At 32.8% G+C, this 26,675-nt stretch overlaps 1 protein-coding gene across 1 annotated transcript in view; it reads left to right on the forward strand.

Annotated features, from left to right (window-relative positions):
• ATP8B1 (ATPase phospholipid transporting 8B1) overlaps positions 1-26,675 on the forward strand; it is a 134,027-nt gene that overhangs the window by 77,416 nt on the left and 29,936 nt on the right. The window contains exons 7-20 of the mRNA XM_051969579.1: positions 457-529; positions 640-710; positions 4,741-4,823; positions 4,960-5,118; positions 5,288-5,376; positions 6,558-6,748; positions 8,721-8,929; positions 9,686-9,729; positions 9,933-10,089; positions 14,967-15,155; positions 16,647-16,759; positions 19,889-20,053; positions 20,902-21,013; positions 23,192-23,267. Coding sequence (XP_051825539.1) covers positions 457-529; positions 640-710; positions 4,741-4,823; positions 4,960-5,118; positions 5,288-5,376; positions 6,558-6,748; positions 8,721-8,929; positions 9,686-9,729; positions 9,933-10,089; positions 14,967-15,155; positions 16,647-16,759; positions 19,889-20,053; positions 20,902-21,013; positions 23,192-23,267 — 1,731 coding nt within the window. The remainder of the gene's footprint in view (positions 1-456; positions 530-639; positions 711-4,740; positions 4,824-4,959; positions 5,119-5,287; positions 5,377-6,557; positions 6,749-8,720; positions 8,930-9,685; positions 9,730-9,932; positions 10,090-14,966; positions 15,156-16,646; positions 16,760-19,888; positions 20,054-20,901; positions 21,014-23,191; positions 23,268-26,675) is intronic.

The following is a 26,675-nucleotide window of genomic DNA, read 5'->3' on the forward strand; positions in this document are numbered from 1 at the left end:
TATTGTTAAGCAGAGACCCCCTTTGTATTATAGAAAAACTAGATAAAGTGACTTCTGGCTAGACAATCTTAGTAAGTGACATGAGGTTCTAGGTTCAGTGATATTATAGAGTAGGCTATGGAAGGATCAAGAATGTTAATAATAGCATATCTGCTTGCTACGACAGCATACAGGAAGAAGAGCAGAGAATCTGAAAAGTTATAACTCCTTAAAAAATCCATCAACAAAGAATGGAGATTCCATAAGCCAGCCCTTATTGTGATCCTTTGATTTACACTTTGTTACATTTAAGATGCCAGATATATTTTAGTCCAAAAGTCAAGACTTTCTGCTACATTTCATAGAGTGCCCATATTCCTAACATAAATTCCAAGTTGCTTCTCTATATGATATCACAATTTCTATAACATGAATATTTAAATGAGTAATTGTTAATATTTCAAATGCTATTTTTAGGTTCAAAACCGTAAAGTGGAAAGAGGTTCAAGTTGGAGATGTCATTCGTCTGAAAAAAAATGACTTTATTCCTGTAAGTAAACGTGTTTTCTGCATTTCATTCAAATTTGCCCAAATCTGTAAACTTTGGTATGGTTTCACTTGATATTTAACATGTTACCTTGTGCTTATTATTTTGATTAGGCTGACATTCTCCTCCTGTCCAGCTCAGAGCCTAACAGCCTCTGTTATGTAGAAACTGCTGAATTAGATGGGTAAGGATATATCTTTTGAAAAGTTCTTTCATTTAAGGTATTGCAGTATAAGAACCAGCACGTTGTTTACATACATATATGCATGTGTATTTACACATTCTGTTATATATCAAAGTCTCAGTATATATTGAATGTGAAATCAAAAAACCTAGATTCAAATTCTAGCTTTTCCACTTTCTCACAATGGAAATTTGGCCAATTTGCTTCACCTTTCCAATCCTCAGTTGTCTCATTTTTAAAAGAAGGCCACAATCATAGAATTCCATAACTAGAATGGATTTCAACGATCTTCTAATGTAGACACTACCACCTGAACAGAAAACCCCTAAACCCAAGATTTTTTAAACTTTTTCCACTGGTGACCTCTTTTTGCCCAAGAAATTTTTACGTAATAACAGGTATATAGGTATATAAAATAGGTATATAAATCAAATAGTATCACAAATCATAATTTTACAACCCACATATTACTTATGCAACTCCATATGAGATCGCAACCTACAGTTTAAGAAGCTTTTTCCTAAACAACATCTTCAGTAATTAATCATTTGGCTTCCTCTTGTACATATCCAGGGATGAGGAATTGCCTTCTAAGATAGTCCATTTCACTTTTGAACTGTTAAATTATTAATAACTTTTTCTCACATTGGACTAATATTCATGTTGAGATCATTTTAGTCTTGGCAAATGTAGAAATCTAACCTTACTTGGTCTTCTAACTCTTAAGTTTAGAGGGTCATGAACAGGGATCCCTCCTTGAAGTTAAGAAGACCTGAGATCAATCTCTACCTCTGATATATATTAGGTGTGTGATTTGAATAGTCACATAACTTCTCATCATCCTAGGCTACTCTTTTAAGACTAAAAATTATAGACAAGTTACAGCTTTGCATGGATGGAGGAAAGTTAGAGTGCTTTATATAGATGAAAATCAGATCCAGAACTTCCCCCTTCTCCAACAAACCCTTTTTATTCATACTCCTAATTTTACCCACAGAAGCCCAAAAAAATGAGTATAATTGCTCTTCCACATGATTGCTATCTACAAGTACTTGAAGGTAGTTATCAAGTTCCCTCCAGGTGTTCTGTTTTTCTGGCTACATGTCCACCACTTCTTCAGGTGTGTCTCTTTTGACACCATGTTCAGTTCCCTCACCACTCTAGTCACCCTCTTTTACATGTTGTTCCATTTATTAATACCTGTTTGAGGGTAGCTACATGCCCTTACAACCTCCTCACTTTTAGTGAGTTTCAGCTACCTCTTAAAATATTTGGTTCTGTACTTCCCAATGTGTGGCATTTCCCCCCTCCAATCATTACCATCTCATCATCGCCATTCTATAATTCTGTCTTTTCTGTGAGCTTCATTTTATCCCTTTGCCATCTAAAAAAGATCCACTTTTTCTTAGTGGGATAATTTATATTGCTATCAAAATTTTTTGAGAATATCCTATTTCTTTTGAGTTAATTTGTCCTATAGGCCCTTAGGCATAGAGAGCATAACTATGCTTTCTCTGAACTTTGAAAACCATTTACCCAAAGTTCAAGAATACATAAAGACAACCCCCTCCTTAGATATCATTCCATGACCATTTTTTCCCAAGGCTCTGATCATTTTTCCTTCAGAAACAAGATATATTTTTTCTCAATAGTATTTTATTTTTCCAAATTCCCATAAAAATTGTTTCCAGCATTCATTTTTGTAAGATTTTGTGTTCCAAATTTTTCTCTCTCTCTTCCCCTTCTCTTCCTCAAGACAGCAAGTAATCTGATATAGGTTAAACATGTACGATCCTTTTAAAATATTTCCATATTTGTCATGTTGTACAAGAAAAATCAGACCAAAAAGGGAAAAAAAAACCATGAGAAAGAAAAAGAAAACTTAAAAAAAAAAAAAACCCAAAGTTGAAAATACTATGCTTTGATTCACATTCAGTCTCTATAGTTCTCTCTCTGGATGAGATTTGCATTTTCCATCCCAAATCTATTGGAATTGTGGAATATATTCTTTACACCTCAGAATAAGATCCAGAAAGAATTTCTCTTTATTACTTCTTCTCCTTTTTAAGGAAGAAACAAGAATTTTTTTGCTGATCTGCCTTTAGCAACAAAGAGTTTTAGCAGATGTCTATGTAGCATTTCACTGTTGTTTCTTGTCCTCCTGGTAATCAGGATTATTACAGGAGCCATTACAGGAGCCACCTGTTATTGGCTGCTGGGAATCTAATTCTGACCAGCAGAATGGATCCCTTCATGTGAGAGGATGATAACAATACTAGGAGACTGAGAGACAGCTGCGTTTCTGACCTCTCTCCTCTTTCCTCTTGCCTCCTATTTATTTCATTCCCAATCCACAAGCAACATCTGAATCAGTAAAGGCTGATTTGCAATTCTTTCAGGGGTGTTATGATTCACAGCTGTGGAGGATTTCAGAGGATTTCAGAGAATTGAACTGCCCCTTCACACTTAGGTGTGGTCATTAATACAGTATGACAAAGGGCCTTAAGTACATATCAATTGGAAAAGGAACTAAGGATTTACAATCTGGAAAAGAAAAGGCTGAGGGAGGACTTGATAACTGGCTTCAAGTATTTGAAGGCCTGATAGATGAAAGAAAAATTAGATTTGTTCCATTTCAGCTCAGAGGGCAGAAGCAGGAGCAGTGAATGGGAGGTATAAAGGAGCTGCTTTAGGATAGATAACAGGAAAAATATTCTAATGTTTAAACTATGCAGAAATGGAATGAGCTATTGCCAAGCAGTCTCTCTAGCAAACACTCAAGTTATTTCTCTGTGCTCTCTCTAATGAATATTATATAGAGAAGGAGCCTTCCTGAGCATGGGAGAGGCTGAAGTAACCTGTCCAGCTCACTTCTTAAACCTACCTCACTTTTTAGTTATCTGTAAATTTATACTTTATTGGTGAGTTTTCCCTCCTTGGAGATTTTTCTTCAAGCAGAGTCTGAAAGACCATTTGCCAAGACATTACAGTGGAGGTAACTGCTGAGGTCCCTTCCAATACTAACATTCTATGATCTTGTCCTATCTATCTCAGAAGGGCATTTGGAGGATCAAATGAAATAACATGTGAATAATTTCATTTCTTAGTAATTGAGTAGGAATCTTTTGAAAAAATACTATTACTTATGAACATGAAAAACTTCTCATGACCTGAAGATAAGACTATGTGAAGACCTCTTGCCTAATACATAGAATTAAATGAACTAATATTTGTAGGAACTTTGAAATAAAATTCCTAATAGAAAGTGTTACTAAAAGGTTAAAAGCATATTAAACTGCAAATTGTGTGGACCTGTGCCTTCTCTATATGTTTTTAGTGCCTTCCCAGTTTTCAGACTAAATCATATTTTGATTTGGTGTAAATGTAATAGTTAAGAGTTAAATCCTTATCTTCTCAGGTCAAATGATCCAAAAAGAAAATTATTTCATTTCTAATGATGATGAGAAACAAATGCATTTCATTTTTGAATATAGAACCAAATAACCCCTATCCCAATTGCATACTTAATGAATGTGGCAGAATATTAAAAGTTTAGTTTTAGGAATCTTCAGTTTGAGATAAATAGGAAAATAGCAACCATCATTGATGAAGCAGATGGTGGTAGAGAAAAAGTTGCAGTTGACTAACTGGTAAATTGACAGTTTAAAATGTTCAGATATTGTCTACATGATAGTCCAGAGAAAGCTGTTTACAAAAGGAATCAGGTATTAGTATGCCAAAGATTTGGCTTCAATTCAGTGAATCTACTTTTTCTCTCCCCAAAACTTCTAATTAAAATTGGAATTAAAAAATAGGACCAGACCTAGAGTACATAACCAAGTAAGCCACTGGAAACTACCAATTAAAATATTAGTTATTGATTCTTGATACAAAAAGAATATGACTTAAGAATGAAATAATGTAAAGTTTTAAATAATTTTTACTGCTGTTTTCCTTAATGAATATATCCCTATTTACATGACTGACTTGGTTCAATTAAAAATTTTTATTGTTTTAATTTTTCCTCTAGGGAAACAAATTTAAAGTTCAAAATGTCACTTGAAGTAACAGATCGATATCTCCAAAAAGAGAGTGCATTGGCAGCATTTGATGGTTTGTACAAAGCAGCTCTTCTGGCTGCAATTTTGATAGATAATTTCTGTTTCAAAAATTTCTAAAAACATCAAATATTATATGAAATGTTGCATTTAAACATTTACATAGATTGAAATTTTTCTTTTCAATCTAGGTTTTGTTGAATGTGAAGAACCAAATAATCGACTAGATAAGTTTACAGGAACACTTTTCTGGAGAAATACAAGTTACCCATTGGATGCAGATAAAATTTTGCTGCGTGGCTGTGTTATTAGAAATACTGATTTTTGCCATGGCTTGATCATTTTTGCAGGTACTTTATTTTTTCATGTCATTAATACCCTGAAGTGACTATTAAAAATGAAACACAGATATTTCTTCTCTGTTCAATATCAAAAACATAAGGGTAAAAATGGGCAGTTATATAATTGTTATTTTTTGTATTTTGACACATTGAATTTTGAGTTCTTTGTTGTTTTTAGGAGCTGACACCAAAATCATGAAAAATAGTGGGAAGACCAGGTTCAAAAGGACTAAAATTGATTACCTAATGAACTACATGGTTTACACGGTAAAACTTTTTTAATGTTCAAAAAACTAACATTAAATTAATAATTTTATTTTTAAAAATTTTAGCTACAATAGTCAGTGAAAGACAATAGAAAGATCACTGAGTTTGAGATCAGAGAACTTTGATCTGTACTTTATCTCTGCCACTTGCTATCAGAGTGAGCTTAGAACAGTTAACTTTACCTCTTGACTTCAGTTTCCTTATCTATAAAATGAGGAGATTGGACTTGATATCTTTGGTTCTTAACATATGATTCTTTGGAGGAGAAGATCTGTGATTTCATAGTATGGGAATTTACCCTTTTTCATAATCCAACCTGTATATCTTAGTCTTCATGAATTGCCATGACAAAAAAAAAAAAAAAGTCATTACCTGTTAATCAACCTCCTTGTTAAGAGCCTGTCTAAATTTAGGGCAGATAATATTAGACCTTTAATAACTAATAATAGCTATCATTTATATGTCACCCATATTAGAATAGAAGTGACTTACTCAGAATCACACAATTAGTAAGGATCTGAGGCTGGGTTTCAAATCAGGTCTGCTTGATCCCAGGTCCAGAGATCATCTAAATAGATGCCCTTTCCACCAAGCCTTTCTAAATTAGAAAGAGTTGATGCCTTTTGGGGAGAGTTTTTTAAGAATCTAGGGTCACTTCTGTTAGTGCAAAATTATATTTCAATAAAGTTTTGTTTATAAGGGCAGCGGTATGGATCAGTGGATAGAATTCTGGATCTGGACTCAGGAATGCTAGAGTTTAAATCTGGCCTCAGGCATGTACTAGCTATGTGAACTTGGACAAGTCATTTAACCTCTGCCTTAATCCACTGGAAAATGAAATGGACCATACTGTCCATAAAGTCACAAAAAGTCAGACATGACTAAACAATTGAACAACTAACAGAGTTTTGTTATAATCATTTTTTCAGACAATTTTTTGTGGGGAAGGGATACAAATAATTCAGATCCATCAGCGATCAGTGAAGAAACGAAATAAAATCTTAGAGGAATGTTTTCTGATAGTTTTGCTGATTTTTATTAGTGTTTATAGATAATTCAAACATGTATAAATAAAAGAATAAGCAGAGCTTTTTGAATAGATGGACTAGGAAGCTAGCCTGGCCCCACTCTTGGTCAAAGGAAGATCCAAGTAATATGTGTAAACATATTTCACTTTCTAGATCTTTGTTCTCCTTATACTCCTTTCTGCTGGTCTAGCTATTGGACATGCTTACTGGGAAGCACAGGTTGGTAATTATTCTTGGTACCTGTATGATGGAGAAGACTATACACCTTCATATCGTGGATTCCTTAATTTCTGGGGCTATATCATCATTCTGAATACCATGGTACCCATCTCTCTTTATGTCAGGTAATGAAGTTTCCTTTTTTATTTCTTGCTTTAAGCTTAGTGGGAAGGTTTCAACTTATATATGGGCATTTATACTAATTTACTTACATTCTCTCATGAGATTAAAAAAAATTTTCCCCCAGGAAAAGTCCCCCAACTTTGAAGCATATTCACAATCAGGCGTAGGAACTGAAATCAGTGTTGAGTGAAGAAGTTGCATTTTGCGAGCAAGGGGAATGTTTTTTTCATCCCTTCTTGAAATCTTCTAGTGCCTCCTGCTCTTATGCCAATTTCTTGGACATACACTATTCTAAAGTATGTCCCTGCTAACCATGACTCTGTAAGAGCTTTAGGTGGGGAATGACTTTTCCACTTCATGTTGTTTCTCACATATGTAGCTTCTTTTTTTTCACTTTGACAAATATTTACTGCCTCTTTCCCCACCTTTTAATATAGTGTTAAGCAAAGGAATTTGGTTTTTTTCTTGCTTTCCTTTAAAAAAATTACCAAATATTTCATGCCCCTATTTAGTGATTTTCTTGTTTTGTTTTTTTATTTGCAAAATTTCCTCTTTGTGTTAGTGTCGTATTAATGTCTTTGGGGTAGGGTTTTATTGTGTCTTGGGTTTTTTGTCTTTTCTACTTAGTAGAACATAGATTCTTAATGTTTACTATAGTTCCTGGAACAGACATCTGTTGTTTTTTTTGTTTTGTTTTGTTTTTTTGTTTTTTTGTTATAGCTTTTTATTTACAAGTTATATGCATGGGTAATTATACGGAATTGACAATTGCCAAACCTTTTGTTCCAATTTTTCCCCTCCTTCCCCCCATCCCCTTCCCCAGATGGCAGGTTGACCAATACAATGGAACAGAAATGTTTAAAAAAATTATTGAAATGAATTCATAAATAGTCCAGAAACAGATGGGCATAGTGCTCTTTAATTAAATGTGTTATTTGTCTTGTTTTATCTTTCATTGTATGTAATTACAGTCCTCCTTTTCATATGAAGTAAAGCTCTGGATCAGGTCTCTGTTTATATTGTAAGAAATGTAAATTCATCTCTGGTATGATTGGTTAGGAAGATGTTTATCTACATTTTTATAACTTTGTGTAATAAGTACTGCACTAACATTATATTCAACAGATTTGTTAATTATCTGCTCTGTACAGATCATACACTAAGCACTAAGGGAGAAAGAACACAGTCCTCTAAAAAATTACAATGGAGGGATATATGCCATAGTATATATTGCAGAAATAAAATGGGTGTATGCAGTATTTGATGAAAGAGACAGAGAGAAAGAGAAAGACACACACATAGAAAAAGAGAAATATAGAACAAATCCTATAAAATGTTCACTTTATGAGAATACATGGATTTTCTATTTTTTTGGAATTTATTTTTGTTGGAGACACAAAAGCAAAGATAAACAGTCCCTATCTTCAAAGGATATACATATAACATTCTGTCAATAAACTTCTTTAAAGCATTTATCATATTCCACATACCATGCCAAGTGCTGGTGAATCAAAGAAATTTCTGTCTTCAAGGAGCTTATACTCTAATAGGAAGGTAATTCCTATTCGAAGATAATATATAAATAAATAAACATATATAAGATAGATGCAAATATACAGAATAAATTAAGATAATCAGGGTGGTGTTCACAGCTAGAAGATTAGGAGAAGTTTGATAGAGAAGGGGGCATTTGAGCTGAGTTTTGGAAGAAATAAGAGATTTGGGGAGACATAAATGAGGAGATAGTGTATTTCAAGCATGGGGAACAGCCAGCTAACTCAAACTGCAATAAAAACGGATATAAGGAATATGAAAGACTAAAGAAGTAAAAGCCTAACCTAGGCTGCACCATGGGTGAATAGAAGGAGAAAAACTAATGGTTGGAATTTTATCGAGAGAGGAAGGGGAGAAGAAAACCCAAAGTCTGCCATTTGTTTCGGAGTAATTCAACAAGAGTTAATTCTTTCTTTCTAGTGTTGAAGTCATTCGTCTTGGACAGAGTTATTTCATAAACTGGGACTTACAAATGTATTATCCTGAGAAGGACACTCCAGCAAAGGCTAGAACAACCACATTAAATGAACAGCTGGGGCAGATTCATTACATTTTCTCTGATAAGACAGGAACATTAACACAGAATATCATGACATTTAAAAAGTGCTGCATTAATGGACAAATATATGGTAAGTATTAGCCTTTATTTCACTGAACATTTGTGAAAGATAATGTATTGTGGATAGAGCTCTGTGTAACACTGGCTATAAATAATAATAGCATTTATGTAGCCTTTTAAGATTTGCATTTGATCCTCATAACAGCCCTGTGAGATAGATGGTGTGATTATCATCATTTTATAAATGGGGAAACTGAGGCTGAAAGAGACTAAGTGACTTGCCTAGTATCTCACAGTAAGTGTCCAAAGTCAGATCTTCCTGACTCCAAGACTAATGCTCTTACCCGCTGGGCCGCCTAAGTGCTTCTACACAGAATAAAATAAGGACTAAGAGGGAACTTAGTAGTAATATGATCTCATTCTTGCTCTGAATGTTAGCAACCATGTAAGAATATGATGCAGCTCTCTGGCAGGTAGATACTTGAGTATAATTAATAATGTGACATGTTACCCCAAGTTCGCATATGGATTTCAACTTTTCAAAGCACTTTTATACAATTCAGTAATCCTGAAAAGTATTCCCATTTTACAGATAAATAAACAAAAATGGGAAGAAATCAAGTGATTTGATTAAAGGTACATAGCTAGTGAGTACCAAAGCTGAGTTTCTTATGACCAATGTGTCCAGCCTCATAAATTAGCATTATTTCTCATATACTACATTGCTTTCACCGCAAAACAGATATAAAACACATGAAAAAATATGTATATGTATATATCTCACACAAGTACAGATTTGTGATTTTAACACTTGCTTTTATTTCAGGGGAACACAGGGACTCATCCCAGCATCACCACAGCAGGATAGATGTGAGTTCTTTCACTTTCTTTCAAGGATTGTTTGTTGGTAACATTTTGATTGGGAAACAAATGTTACCTTGTAAATATTTCTCTGTGTTTAAAAATACATTTAAATTACACAATGCCTGTAGCTCAAAATGAAAATTTTATGTTTTGTTGAAGCTCTTAGACTGGCACTTTCATATCAGCATTTTTTTCTTCCCTTTCCCCAGGAAGTCGATTTTAGTTGGAATACATATGCAGATGGAAAACTTGTATTTTATGACCATTATCTAATTGAACAAATCCAGTCAGGGAAAGAGTCTGAAGTTCGACAATTCTTCTTTTTGCTTGCAATTTGTCATACTGTTATGGTGGAGAGGACTAATGGTAAGTAAGCATTTCACTGACACACACACAAAAAAAAATGTCTAGAAATTTATCATCTACTTTGTGGACCTCATATTGAAGATTTAACTGCATATAAATATCATACACAACACATTTCTCAAGACTTTAATCAAAAATAAGGTATGAGCTTTCTTTCTCAGCATAAGGTGCTAAATAAAGGATTCCAAAAGGAGATTTCAGCTTTTGAGCTTAAAATTTCAGTTCTAAATAAGTTTAAATTTAAGTGTTCTTTTAGAGTTATGATTACTGGTTGTCTAAGAACACATTAGAAAATTTAAAATGTATTCTTAAGCTTAAGCATCATTTGATATATAGTAGCCATTTGAAATTCTTTGCTATAGATATGATAATATAGAGCGCTGATTGAGGAAAAGAGCAAAACTGGTCCCCTTGTCTCTTTGTGTCCAAGTAAAAGCTGTGTCTATTTATAAAATATTCTCACTTTCATGCTTTAATCAATATAGCTAACAAAAACACTTCCATTTACTTGTCACAGATTTCATTTATCTGCAATGGGGCATAAATCGTGTGGACAGAAATAAGTTTAAATGTTAAATAAATAGTAATAGGGTGTAGAATTATTCCATAAATTCCCAAGTAAACCATTCTCCTAGGATGAATTTACAGAGTCTAATAAAACTGTTTTCAGAGTTCAAATTAAGGTCAAGAAATGGAAGGGGATTATCAGAGATCATGTTGGAGAATGATGCAAAAGGATGATACCAGTTCAGTCATAGAAGAGGTTAAAGTCTGTTTGACTGGTCAAAGGATATCTCCTCACAGATGGACAAAGTGCACTGTCATAAAGTTGCCTGGATCTCTGGCTTTGAATAAACTATGATACTTTTTTTGAAACTTCTCAAAGGAAGTGAATAATTCTGTAATGATGAGGATGGAAGTCTCTTTCCCACGTTTTACTTATTTCCTGAATTTTTGGGGAATTTGAATAGTATAATTAGAGATCTTAGCAGATAATAATAGAAATCCCATTATTATATAAAGCTTATTATATGTATGCTATATAGTAAATATGCATGTGTGATTATTTATATATGTGTGTGCCTATTTATAAACATACATATATAATTTATATCTTATTAGTATATAGAGTTCTGTCATTTTAAACTTATCCTATCTGTAATAAATTCACTATCTTTCATCCAAATTCTGTAATTCTTAAATTTCCTATTTTGTTTTTTTATGGTACAACAACTCTGTCAAGCTCAAAAAACATACAGGCAGTGTGGCATAGTGGAAACAAAACTGGATATGGAGTCAGCCAACCTGAGTTCAATCTTAACTCTTCCTTTTACTACCTTGTAAACTTGGGCAAATCACCTGACCACTGGGGGCTTAGTTACCTGAGATATCAACAGAGAAATTTAGACTAGATCAGAGGGGTCTCCAAAAGTTAGGGTAGGATCATGGCATGTATGTGATCAACCAGTCAAAAGTAAAGAAGATTCTCTCTAAGACTCCAGATCTCAGTTGATGATCTTATGAACAATGATACTTCCTTCTACCTCAATCCCCCCATTCAATAATCTTCAAAGTCCCATGTACCTTCAAAATGTCTGTTCTCTTTGACCTATCTTTTTTTTTTTTTTTAGTGTTGTTACTTCTTTAATTAATTATTTTCTTAATTCTGGCCCTTATCAATTCTCTCCTGAATAACAGAATACATATAATTATCTTATCTCTTATCTCATACCTCATTCTATCTTTCACATTATCTTTCTTTAACACATCAATCCCTTCTTCAAAACTAGGACTTTCCTGTCAGCACCAACTTCATCTTATCTTTCCAACTTTGACAAATACTAAATACCTTCACGCATTCTGCATTTCAAAAAAAAATTAGGCTAAGGCAATACCTTATTGTCATGTCAGTTAGTCAACTAGTATTTATTGAGCATCTACTATCTGCCAGGCAATATACTAAGTGCTTTTTTGCTTGTTATCTTCTATTCCTGCAATGATTTCTCCTCACATGACTGCCTGTTAAAATTCTTTCTTTCTTCAAGATCAAAATCTAGTGCCATTTCTTCCAGAAAACCTTCTCTGTTACCTCAGGATATAAGCTATTTCTCCATTCTAAATCTGAATTTTAATTAAATTCAATAGATCTTTATTAAAAGCCTACACATATGCCAAACATTTGAGATATTTCTTCCACATTCCAATTTTACTCACTACAGCTTCACTATATCATGGATCAGCATAAAAACATTAAATGGAAATATAATGGAATAGTATTGTCCTGTAATAACTGATGACTAGATGGATTTCAGAAAAGCCTGGAAAGACTTACCATGCAATGATGCTGAGTGAAGTGAGGAAAAACTAGGAGAACAGAATGTTGTACATGGTATACACAATAACAGCAAAATTATGTAATGATCAACTATGACAGACTTAGCTCTTCTCAGCAATACAATGATTTCAGATAATTCCAAAAGAATCGGAACTGAAAAATCCATCTGCATCCAGAAAAAGAATTATGGAGACTGAATGCAGATTGAAGCATACTATTTTTTACCTTTTTTTCTTTATTTTTTTCTCCTAGTTTTTCCCTTTTATTTTGATTTTTCTTTCACAGCATGACTAATATGAAAATATGTTTAAAGTGATTGTACACCTATAATCTATATCAGATTGTTTGCTTCTTGGGGAGGGAAGAGGTAAGAGAAGAAGGGAGAAAAAATTTAGAACTCAAAATCTTACAAAAATGAATATTAGAAACTATCTTTATGTGAATGAGGAAAAATAAAATACTATTGAAGAAAAAAAGAATACATAGGGTATGTATAAAATAGGTATTCAAATCAAACATTTGCTGATAATAAATTATAATTCCATGACCCTCACATTCAGTTGCAAGACTCTATTTGGAGTCACAACCTACAGTGTAAGAAACTGGGCTTTAGAGCACATCTTAAGTGGTACTTTCTCCTTGAAATCTTATTTGTTCTCTCTCTTCTCAAATGATCTTGTCTTCAATAATAGTATATGTACAAAAGTATATTATTTCACTGAGGATCAGGACTATTGTTTGTTTTTGTTGTACATTTTTACCTGTCACATATTTTTCACATTACAGGGATTAGGGGCACAGAGATCCCACTATCTGGAAAATCCATGTAAAATTTCTCTCTCTTTGTAAGAGAAAACAGAATCTTTTTTTCTTTTATGGAGTATTTGCAGTACCTTACTCTAAAATTTGGATTGATATTATACAATACTATACATAGATTTTTATGCATTTCTTTTTCTGTATCATCTTCTGGTCTTTGCATGCCCTTACAAAACTCCCAAAAAATTCATGTTTTTTTTTCTCCCACTTAATAGTATTTTATTTTTTCTAGTTATGGTTATGAGTAGGACAAAGTTTAAGAAGGTCTGCTTTAAAGGAAAAGAGCATTTCCAAAGGTAGAGTCAAGGAGAGAATGCTTTCTAGACTTGAAGATTATGTCCTTCACATGAGTGCATGAATGGAAGGAAATAGAAGCCTGAATGTCAGATGTAGGGAACAGCTAGTGCTATAGTTAGCTAGAATTGTGGAAAAGATGATGACTCAAAAAAAGAAGACAAGGAAAGAGGGATCAGACCTCTTTTTTAAAAAATATAATATCTGGGGCAGCGAGGTAGCACACTGGATAGAGCACCAGCCCTGAAGTCAGGAGTTCAAATCTGGCTTCAGATACTTAACACTTCCTAGTTGTGTGATCCTGGGCAAGTCACTTAGCCTGAATTGCCTCAGCAAATATATATATAATTTTCCCCCTAATTACAGGTTTAAATAATATTTTAAATATTTTTCTTAATTTTTGAGTTTCAAATTCTATTCCTTCCACCCTGAGATAGTTAAGCAATTTGATATAGTTTATACATTGTAAAACATTTTCAAATTAGTCAGATCTCTTTTTTGAGAAGATTCAGGAAAAAAGAACCAGTATTCCACAAGCTAAGGGAAACAAGTGTATCTAGAAGACTAACCAGATAGTTGACCTAGTGTTGAAAGCTGAAGAAAGGCCAAGGAAAAAAATTGCATTTTACAGTTTAGCATGATGATGGGTGACTAAGAAAGTCATTTTGGTGGAAGAATGGAACCATAAGTCACATTTCAGTTTGAGATATTAATGTGTAGTAAGCAAGGAGAGCTAATTAATACAGATGACTTTAGAAGTTGTGAATGAAAGGTAAGAGATAAGTGGAACAATAACTTGAGGGGATGGAAGGATCAAGTGATTTTTTTTTTTAACAGAGGAAACTTGAATTTGTCAGGGAAGGAGCTAGGAGTTTGAACTGCTACAAACCTTTCTAATTGATTTATCCCTATTTGTGTATTTTGCTAATTAAGATGACCAAAATGTATGAGAAATTATATTCTTTTGTATCTAGTAAATGGAGCCTTGTTCTGGGGATGGAACATTTTTCTGTATGTTTCTGTCCTTTCATTTGAAAACATGAGATAAAAAAAAATAGCTGATTCTTTCTGGGGCATGAATCAATATTCCTATTGGAATCCAAGCCTTCTGAAAATCAGGATCAGTTACTGAGTCATATTTTACCAAATATATTACCACATCTCCTTAAACTTGAGTCTTTAACAAATTGTTGGTAAAAAATTAAAAAGTTTAAAAAAAAATAAGTGTTCTGGTATGAAACATTTCACTTAATTGGCATGTGATCCATGTCTCTAATCTGCCCATGCATTTATTTGCCTGATATATCTTCTGGCTTCTCCATCCATACTCTATAATTGTCTCTCTCATATATCTGTGTTTCTGTATCTCAATTTCATTGTCTATTTTATGACTCTCTCTCTCTATCTCTCTCACAATATCTTACTCTAGAACAAATCAACTACCAAGCAGCTTCTCCAGATGAAGGGGCTCTAGTCTCTGCTGCCCGCAACTTTGGTTTTGTCTTCCTTGCAAGAACACAGAACACTATCACAATAAGTGAGATGGGAGTGGAAAGGACATACGATGTTTTGGCTATCTTAGATTTTAACAGTGATCGAAAAAGAATGTCCATAATTGGTAAGTCTCATTCAAAAACTTCTACTCAAAGGAGTACCTTTAGAGATCATTCTAAAATGACTAATTTATGTACCCATAATCTAATTCACCTTGATTCCATGGTAAAAAGCAGTTGATGAACGTGTTTTTTGACTGATGGGAAATTTCAAGTTCTCTACTGAAACAGGTTAAGTTTATATTTTTTCTTTCATCCTTTAACTTTTTAAGGCACTAAGTTGCAGAGAAGTTTCTGATGTATTTTGATAGAAATTTACTCTATCAAAGTAAATTGATACTTTTGGGGGCATTTCCTGTATCAGTATGATCCAGTTGCTTTTCTCATCTTATGTACAACTTGCATCTCATTTATATTGATAACTGCAGGATATAAGACATTTAGTCTAGGATGTTGGATATTCTTTGTGATAAACAGATTTGGGACCCTAGGACATGTTAGATGATGCATAGAAAGCAAAGGCAATATTTTAAAATATAATTACTTCCATAAATGCCATGTTGGAGGGAACCTTTGGGCTCCATATTTATATTTAAGCATAAATATTTATATCCCACTGCCTACAATAGACAAGCAAAAAAGCAAAAGAATTCTGCTTGGGAACAAAACTGTGACTGGGAATCAAAAAAGTGTATCTCACCCTGCAGAAGTGCTACTTTGCCAGAGACTTACTAATCACAGAACAGAATCCAAAAATCAGCAAACTTTATTGATTACCTATTATGTATAAGGCATTGTGCTAGGCACTGAGAATCCACAAAGTAAAATAGATCCTGTCTTCAACATGTTTACATATTATCAAGAGAGACACAAACATATATAAATATATTCAAAATGAATACAAAGGAGTTAAGAAGTGAGTCAAATACCAATCTACCTCCATTTATCTTAAAGATTTTGATCTGATTATGAAATTAATGTAGTAATTTAATAGTAATTCCTGTAAGTAATGATGTGTAGTAATTTACTCATTCATAAGTACTTATTGAGTACTGATCATCTGATGAACTTGGTTGTTCGCCTTGTGACAACGCAGAACAAATAAAGTACTTGAATTCTGTCATCAATTAATTTAGATTTACTTGCTGAAATAGACACCCATAGAAAGTTAATGCCAGATAACGATTTTAAAAAACTGTAAGTGATAATCTCAAATGATTGGTGCAAGTAAGTTCATAGTAATTATCATGGCCTGCAACAGTCACAAAAAACTTCAAGAAGGAAATAAGAACCAAGTTGGGTCCTGAAAAATGGGAAAGCATCTATTATGTTCACTTTATTAGTTATGTCCTACTTATTTAAATGATTTTCTCAGTTTTTTGCTTTTTTTCTTTGTACTTTGGTTATTATAACAAATTGATAATTAAAAGTCATTATCAATGTTGTTATCCTTAAAAGATCTTGATACTAATGCTTTCTAATAGTGACAATCTAATGAATGTGAAACCTGCCCCGTAAAATATAGCTGAATGTTTTATTTTCTTTTTCATTAATAGTAAGAACACCAGAAGGTCATATTAGACTTTATTGTAAAGGTGCTGACACTGTTATTTATGAACGGCTGCATCCAATGAATCCTACCAAACAGGAAACACAGGATGCCCTAGATGTAAGTCTTATTTTTTAATCTTGATTTCATAAATTCAAGTGGCCAAGTTAAACTTCAACCCATCTACTGGAAGAAGCATCAAACTAAGAGAACAAAATGTAAGTTTTGTCTCTGTCATTAGCCAGCTACATGGGGACATCTATATCCTTCCTGAGGGCACCTTTGTTTGCTGTTGTCAGATGATAATTGGGATCAGTGTATTAATCCAGTATGGTAACACAAATTCCCAGGTGACTTTAAATAATCATCACTTAACCTCTGTATCCCTCAATTTCTAAGGCAAAATGTGATTAGCAGCAGTTCCATTTCACCCACTACAGGCATAGTTTACCCAGAATATGTTTATTCATTGACTATAACATAATGAGACTAATTTTTAAATCATTGTACCAGAATTCATCTAAATGAGTGTTGTTCTCCTATAAATACTCCTCCTGAAATGAAAGACTGTATACTTACTATATTGATGCTACTATTGCTTTCAAAAATTCTTGAAGTATTCTTCTTTAGAATTATATATTTTTTATTGTCTGTGGTGATTGCAAGTTTTCATTTTTTAAGAGTAATTTTATTAAACAGACAAAAGTAATTCATAGCCAAGTCTAGTGAATAAGATTGGGAATTAAATTAGTTACAAACTTTTAAGAGTTAGAAGGAACCATCTAGTCCAACCTCCCAACCATGAAAGAAATATCTTCTACAATGTCATTGAGAAGTAGCTGTCCTACCTCTAGTTAATGGGGAATTCACTATTTAAAGTGAGAGCCTATTCCATTTTTCTAGTGGAACACCACTTGTTTTAAATTATATTTAATTTTTTCCCAATTACATGTAAAAAAATTTTTTAACATTTTTTTTTTTTTAGGTTTTAAATTTCAAATTCAGTAGTCCATCCCTGCTTTTCCTCCTCTCTTGGACTGAAAGTAATCTGATATAGGTTATACAGATACAATCTTATAAAACATTTCCACAAAAGTATTTTTTCTTTTATTTATTTTCTTTGTTGTTGTTTTAGTTCTAGTTTTCATATCATTCTAAGAGTTTAAAAAAAGGTCTTTTGTATAATTTTGGGGAATGAATAAGTAATAGACTGGAAGCTCACTGTTCCTGGTCTCTCCCTATTCTTTTTTTTGTTAACTATATAGTATAACTTTCCCTTCTACAAAATCCCTTCGTATATTTGAAAATAGATATAACGATAAACAATTTTATCAAATTTTATTAAGTTTGTACTATATCAAATACTGTGTTAGGTACTGGGGATAAAAACATGAAAAAAGATATAGGCTGTGTCTTCAGACAAAGAATTGGAAACTGAGTGGCTGCCCAGTTAGGGAATAGCTGAATAAGTTATGATATGTGAATGTAATGGAATATTACTGTTTTATCAGAAAAGATGAGCAGGCTGAAAACCTGGAAAGACTCACATTAACTATTGCTAAGTGAAATGAGTAGAACCAAGAGAACACAGAAACATAGCAATAACAAAATTACTTAATGATCAACTGTGATGAATGTGGTTTTCAACAATGGGGTAGTTCAAGGCAATCCCAATAGAAATATCATGGAAAAAGTTATCCACAGTCAGAGAGAGGAGTATGGAGACTGAAAAGCATAGTATTTCATATTTTTGTTGTTGTTTGGTTTGCTTTTTTTTCTTTCTCATGTTTTTCTTTTTCACCTTTTCATTGAATTTTTCTTGTGCAGAATAACAAATATGGAAATATATTTAGAAGAATTGCACATGTTTAACTTATATCAGATTGTTTGCAATCCAATAGGGGAGGAGGGAGAAGGGAGTAGTGGATAAAGGGGGAGAAAAATTTGAAACACAAGGTGTGAATGTTGAAAACTATCTTTGCATGTATTTGGAAAAATAAAAAACTATTATTATAAAAATATATTCTAATATAAATTTTAGGGAATTGAGGGATCTCTACTTGTGATTTTTATCAGAATAAAGAACACCTCTATTCCTTATTATGTGGTGCTCAAAATTGGGCACAATATTCTTGTTGTAGTCTGACAAGTGCAGAATACAATGATACATGTATGAAGTAGACAGTATATTTTTCACTGTTTTTGGATTTCAGATGTTTATAATTAATAAAATTATATCTATTTCTTCCAACTAACTTGTGATTATAAAATCATGAAATCATTTTCTTGGGTAGATTAAAGCTGGTTAAAGGACTTCTGAAATTTTGTGAGTAATGGTAGCTTCACTGGAATGATTATGTAAATTTTCAAAATGACTATTTTGAGAGATGACCATTCTTTGGATGAATAATTTATGGTGTGTATATTGAAAAACAATCCTTAATTTAAATCACATCACATATTAGAGTGTTTTGAAAAAGTGATTATATACAACAAAGTATTATTGATAGCCATTAACATTAGCAATAATCTTACACAATATCCTTGAATATTTACCTCTTAAACTTGAGTTCAACTGAAGATTGTATGTAAGTAAACTTTTGTTACATAATTCACATTCAAAGTAATAGTGATTTTAATCACTCCATGCTGGAAAAGTTCTGGAATATTTTTCCTTCTTGTTTTACTTTAGGAAAGACTCAAAATATTGGTTTCATATTTGGTTTGAGATAATATTATTTGATTTAGGGTCCAGGTGTATTTGGTTTCCTTATGAATTTTATAGGAATATGTTACTGAATTTGTCAAGATTTTTCTCTAAAACATTATTTTACCACTGATGTATCATTGTAATTTTTTTGTTATTTGCTTTAGTGGAAGTCATAGTTTATTATATGATAGAAAAAAAATTATCAGGAATATATCTTTGTGAGAAATTTTCTGTGGAATTATTTTAGTATTGTGGGGTTTTTTTCCACTTCAAAACTTTCCTTAGCTAATTTGAATAATGGAAGAATGTTAGGTCATGAGAAGTTTCTGTTTAGGAAAAAAATGAGATATGTGATATTTTTAAAGGTGAAATAAATTTTGAAACATATGCCTAATCTCATCTACTAGCTTGTTTATGATATGATCATCTATATTTTCTCATAAAAGCATCCCTTGAATTCACTTACTTTATTACTATCAAGTAATATTTTAAATATTCTCAAATAAAATAATTATTTGTATTTTTTTAAATAAAAACAGATTTTTGCAAATGAGACTCTTAGAACATTGTGCCTTTGCTACAAAGAAATTAGTGAAAGTGAGTATGCAGAATGGAATAAAAAATTCATGGCTGCCAGTGTAGCCTCTACTAATCGAGATGAAGCCCTGGATAAAGTTTATGAAGAAATTGAAAAAGATCTAATTGTGAGTATTAACTTGAATAATTTTTCCTATTCTTAAAATTATAATAAAGGTGGTTATTATAGTAAACCTTCCATTTTCTGTTCAGTGTGTGAAGAGAAGGAATCATTTCAATAACTGAAAATTATGGGATGGAAGTAGTATATTTAAACTCAAAAGGGGGAATGGCAGTAATCAGATTGCATTTTTCTTCAAACATTTAAAAATATGACTTAATTTTTTTCTTCATACAAAATGAAATATCTATTAAAGTTGAATTTTTACATAAAATAAGATGTCCTTAATATCATATCAATGTTATTGCATGGGTGGCAAAGTTTTTATACTTTCAAATCAGCTTGAATCCTTCCAAAAATACATTGTTTATGATTGAGATTTTAACTCATGATGACTGATGATGGTAAGTCTTTATGGTATTTATTTTGCCATCCTAAAACCAGTATATAATGTACATTACTTATTTTCAATGTAGTTAATGTTCAGGGAATTTGACAATTTCAGTTAAACTATATAAACTATAAATTTTCAACACATATATATGTATATATATATATGCCATATATATATACATACATATGCATTTTTACATTCTGTGCATTTTTTAAATCTGTAAAATGAAATTGCTCATATACAATGAGAGCAATTTGTGTGTATATGTGTGTGTGTGTGTGTGTGTGTGTGTAATTTTCCATAAATGTGAAGTATTAGCCACCCCTTTGGTTAACATCAAATGTTAACCTACTCTTGAATATTAACTAATGCACTTAATTATTCATTCATAATTTGATACTTTTTACATTGAAGCATGTTATTTTTATTTATTCTTGAACAATTACTTTTGTATGTTACAGTTGTTGGGAGCTACAGCTATTGAAGACAAACTACAAGATGGAGTCCCAGAAACAATTTCGAAACTTTCAAAAGCAGACATTAAGATCTGGGTGCTTACTGGAGACAAGAAAGGTAAATTATTGTATATCAAAGTTGATTTATGAATTCAGTATTTAATTTCTGACCAGTATCTTTCACTTTACTATTTTTCCATTTGTATCATGTCTAGATCAATTCTCTAAACTTATAGTGATCCCTAAGTGCCCCAGTCCATATTGATCACTCCGTTTTCTTAACTAACTCCCAATCTCTCATCTGTACCACATAGTTCAGCACATAATGCCTATTGCTGTAATAGGGCAGGTGCATGCAGAGTTTCCCTTTCGCAGTTTTCTTTCTGTTGACCACACCACCCAGTGTGCTAACTCCACATTAGGAGCTTTGATGATGATGATGAAGCAATCCTCTTATTGGCCAATAAATATAAAGATTCAATTATTCCTTTTAAAAGGAGTTAAAAGGGAGTTTATCACCTCTTTTAAAAGGGGAGTTATTGTATCTCTGACTCACTTTTTCTTACTATATAACAAGTGATGTTTCCTTGAGAGTTGAAAGAAAAGGGTCACCCTTCCGTTTCCTTCCCCCCAAACAGAAAACTGCACTTCCAACATAAGCTTATGTTTTGCATAGGCAAGGCTGAGCCTGGATTTTCAGCTGCCTTTCCTCTGTTTGTTTTTTTGCTGGTTCATACGTGGCTGTCTATAAGCAGCCAAAAGTTTTGTCATCCTCAAAGTACACAAGACCTGAGCCAGCCTGCAATGGTTGATCAAAAACAAGCAGGTCATTTGTTTGAATACAAATCGAAACATATTAATTTTCACTTTCTTTCTCTTTTATTTCACTCTTTTTGTATAAAATGACTAACAGGGAAATGTTTTACATGACTGCATATAAGCTTTGCCATCAGGGAGGGTACAGAGGAAGGGTCAGAATTTGGAACTCAGAACTTTTTAAAAAATGTTAAAAAATTGTCTTAACATGTAATGGGGAGGGGAATCACATACACACATACACATACTCTATAACATATCTATAGTGCTGAATTCTGTAGATGTGTGTGTTACTATTTTGTATGAAATAAGACATTTACTAACAAAGTACTCTATTATTTTCCCTTAAATTGCCCATTCCATAATTAGACTAAAACCTTTGCAACTAAAGAATGGCTTTAATTTTCAAATGTTACCAAAATCAGTTAATTCAGTTCAGTTTTTATTAAGTTCCTATTCAGTATCAGGCACAGGGAAGACAAAAACAACAACAGCAGTCCCGGCTCTCAAGGAGACTGCTCTCATTCTTTTGACCCTTTAACTACTAAAAAAGGAATTGACTAAGATATGGCTCTTTCATTCAGAAAATATCCATGGCATGGTGAAAAGAATACTAGGTTTTAAGTCTGAAAAATGGAATTCAAATCTTGGTTTTGCTGCTTAGTATCCATGTGACCTCGGACTAGTTATTTTAGCTGTTAATTCTTCTAAAATAACAGGGAAGTCATGCAAGGTAAAATATTAAAAAGGAGAAAACAACAACCTGCAGTTCCATATCCTATATTCCTGTTAACTCTCCCAACCAATATATTTCTCACTTTGGACTAAAGAAATCTTTGCACTCATACCAAAAGGAAGGTGAATGAAGAAGAAAAAACAAAACAAAATCATTTTCTTACTTTATAACCTTAAGTAAGATAATTAGGATCAGAACATGGTGACTTATTAACTGACTTTTTTAATATGAGGTCATTTGTTGAGATAAGGATTGAAAGTAGAAGACCTTTTTTTCATTTATTATAGAAATCTAAAAAAGGCAAATTTTAAAACTTTTCTTAAACCCACAAAATTCTGCCTTCCCTTTATATTTTTCTTATTATCTGTACTTCATCCTTTTATACTTATTTTAGGTGATAATGTGTATTTCATTGTATATTTGAGATGACTGTATTGTTTCAGATTTTGAGAATTGTTGAGTAAGAATACATTTTCCACTTTTATAGGTAAAATCCTATCATGTAAGTTATAATTGATGTTTTTTATGATCTTCTATATTTTGAAGGGTCAAGGATTTTAAATTTTTATATATATTTCCTTTGCCAGTTTTCTAAATTCTATTTCTTCATAAAAATTGGCATAGCAAGTTTTTTTAAAGTTGTATTTCAGGTCATTTGAAAATCATTAATTTTTAGCAAAGTCAATTTATATTTGTCAGAAAAAGACTTGGAACATCTTTTGATTTAACATTGTCCCTTTATAGAAACAGCTGAAAACATAGGATTTGCTTGTGAACTTTTGACAGAAGATACTACAATCTGCTATGGTGAAGATATTAAGTAAGTAAAAAGAATATATTCTAAGATACTTTAAAATGTCAAATTAGAGGCAAATCAAGAGTAGTTCATAAGAAACCCAGTAATAGGGAAAATTTGGTACAGAATACATGCCTTAAAGCAAGAGCAGTCAGTGGAAATTTTGCAAAGTACTTAAAAAGTTATGACTAATTTAAAGCTCACCTAGAATTTATTTTAAAACAAATCTGTCTTGAGACCCTCTTTATCCTTGAAAGAATATTTTTTCTAACAAGAAGATTTCTTAATCTGATAGCTTTTCACTTTTGAAAAAAAAGACTAACAAATATATCTTTGGATTATAAGGAATATTTTGGGGGCAATAGGCCACTCTTCAAAATTTTAATGTAACTATATCATCCTTATAGTCAAAAAGAGGTCTAATTTCAAATCCCAACCTGAAGCTGAAATGCTAATTAAGCTAGAATGGAAGCATCAAAAATTATTTATGCTAACTTCTGATCTTTAATACATCCAGAGAAAAAGTCTCATTGTGTTAGACAGATTCAGATATTTAAAAAGAAAAATATTGAAAAACAAGAGGGAATAGACAAATGTCATTGAGAGTCCCATTTACTGCCAAACTGGTTATGGAAACCCTCATATGGTATAATAAACCCAGAAGAAAATCTTTAACACAAAACTGTGTCTCACTCTTTAAAAATAATGGGAAAAATTGATTATTATTATTATTAGTCTTGCTAAAGATAGTGGTAGAGTTTTGTTGAGCATTGTAGTAGGATGCTAAACTATACAAGCAAAGTTGTGGTATTAATTATTCAAATAGGTGGGGCAGCTAGGTGGTGCAGTAGATAGAAGGCAGGGCCTGGAAGACTCATCTTCTTGAGCTCAAACCTGGTCTCAGCTATTAGTTATGTGATCCTGGGCAAGTCATTTAACCCTGTTTACCTCAATTTTCTCATCTATAAAATGAGCTGGAGATGGAAATAACAAAGCACTCTGATATCTCTGCCAAGAAAATCCCAAATGTGGTCACAGAGAGTCAGATACAGGCAAACAAAAACTAAAAATTTATATGGGTATTTCATCTCTGAATAAGAAAGTAATAGTTTCGCCTTTGTTTTCCAGGTCTAAAAACTAGTAATTTAATAAAGTAATATATTCTTAATATGGTCATTTAAATTATTTTTAAGGTAATATAGCTCATTTGTTAGGCTGTTCAATTTTTTGTTTTGTGGTTTTTTTTGTTTTGTTTTGTTTTGGGTTTTTTAAGTCACATGGCTAAAAAGGTGTTAAGTATCTGAGGTCACATTTGAACACAGGTCCTCCTGACTTCAGAGCTGGCGCTCTATCTACTGCACCATCTAGTGGCCCCGAACCATTCAGTTTTAAACTAATCACACAGAAGTGATGTGATAGAAGGCAGGCAGGACATGCTGAATTCAAGTCCTATAGATGAAACACACTGATTGTGTGACCTCAAGTCATTTAAACTCCAAGTTTGCCATTTAACTCCAAAAATATTATAAAAGTTGTCAGTCTCCCTTAGTTGAAGGAGTCTCAAAGACATCTCTCTACATCAGTGAATTCATAGTTCTGAGAGGAAGGTAGACACAATTATTATACATGCTCGTTTGTGTGTGTGTGAAAGAGAGAGAGAGAAGGGGGAGGGAGAGAGTGTGTATATATGTGAGAAATAGAAAGTGTGTGTGTGAAAGAGAGAGAGAGAGAGTGTGTGTGTGTGTGAGAGAAAGTGTATGTATGAGTGAGAGAGAGAAAGAGAGAAGAAGAAGAAGAAGAAGAAGAAGAGGAAGGGGAAGGAGGGAGGGAAAGAGAGAGAGAAGAGAGAGAGAGAGGGAGAGAGAGAGAGTGTGAGAGAAAGTGTATGTATGAGTGAGAGAGAGAAAGAGAGAGAGAGAGTGTGTGTGTGTGAAAGAGAGAGAGAGAGAAGAGAGAGAGAGAGAGAGAGAGAGAGAGAGTGTGTGTGTGTGAGAAAGGGAGAGAGAGAGAGAGAGAGAGAGGCAGAGACACAGAGAGAGACAGAGAGAGGGAGATGGAGATGGAGATGGAGAGACAGAGAGAGAGACAGAGACATAGAGAGAGAGAGACAGAGAGAGAGAGAGAGAGTGTGAGAGAAAGTGTATGTATGAGTGAGAGAGAGAAAGTGTGTTTGTGTGTGTGTGTGTGAAAGAGAGAGAGAGAGAGAAGAGAGAGAGAAGAGAGAGAGAAGAAGAGAGAGAGAGAAGAAGAAGAAAAGAAGAAGAAGAAGAGAAGAAGAAGAAGAAAAAGAAGAAGAAGAAGAAGAAGAAAAGAAGAAGAAGAAGAAGAAGAGAAAAAGAAGAAGAAGAAGAAGAAGAGAAGAAGAAGAAGAGAAGAAGAAGAAGAAGAAGAAGAAGAAGAAGAAAAGAAGAAGAAGAAAAGAAGAAGAAGAAGAAGAAGAGAAGAAGAAGAAGAAGAAGAAGAAGAAGAAGAAGAAAAAGAAGAAGAAGAAGAAGAAGAAAAGAAGAAGAAGAAGAAGAAAAGAAGAAGAAGAAGAAGAAGAAGAAGAAGAAGAAGAAAAGAAGAAGAAGAAAAGTTATGACTAATTTAAAGCTCACCTAGAATTTATTTTAAAACAAATCTGTCTTGAGACCCTCTTTATCCTTGAAAGAATATTTTTTCTAACAAGAAGATTTCTTAATCTGATAGCTTTTCACTTTTGAAAAAAAAGACTAACAAATATATCTTTGGATTATAAGGAATATTTTGGGGGCAATAGGCCACTCTTCAAAATTTTAATGTAACTATATCATCCTTATAGTCAAAAAGAGGTCTAATTTCAAATCCCAACCTGAAGCTGAAATGCTAATTAAGCTAGAATGGAAGCATCAAAAATTATTTATGCTAACTTCTGATCTTTAATACATCCAGAGAAAAAGTCTCATTGTGTTAGACAGATTCAGATATTTAAAAAGAAAAATATTGAAAAACAAGAGGGAATAGACAAATGTCATTGAGAGTCCCATTTACTGCCAAACTGGTTATGGAAACCCTCATATGGTATAATAAACCCAGAAGAAAATCTTTAACACAAAACTGTGTCTCACTCTTTAAAAATAATGGGAAAAATTGATTATTATTATTATTAGTCTTGCTAAAGATAGTGGTAGAGTTTTGTTGAGCATTGTAGTAGGATGCTAAACTATACAAGCAAAGTTGTGGTATTAATTATTCAAATAGGTGGGGCAGCTAGGTGGTGCAGTAGATAGAAGGCAGGGCCTGGAAGACTCATCTTCTTGAGCTCAAACCTGGTCTCAGCTATTAGTTATGTGATCCTGGGCAAGTCATTTAACCCTGTTTACCTCAATTTTCTCATCTATAAAATGAGCTGGAGATGGAAATAACAAAGCACTCTGATATCTCTGCCAAGAAAATCCCAAATGTGGTCACAGA

This window comes from Antechinus flavipes, chromosome 1 (genome assembly GCF_016432865.1).
Source record: "Antechinus flavipes isolate AdamAnt ecotype Samford, QLD, Australia chromosome 1, AdamAnt_v2, whole genome shotgun sequence".
Lineage (NCBI taxonomy): Eukaryota > Metazoa > Chordata > Mammalia > Dasyuromorphia > Dasyuridae > Antechinus > Antechinus flavipes.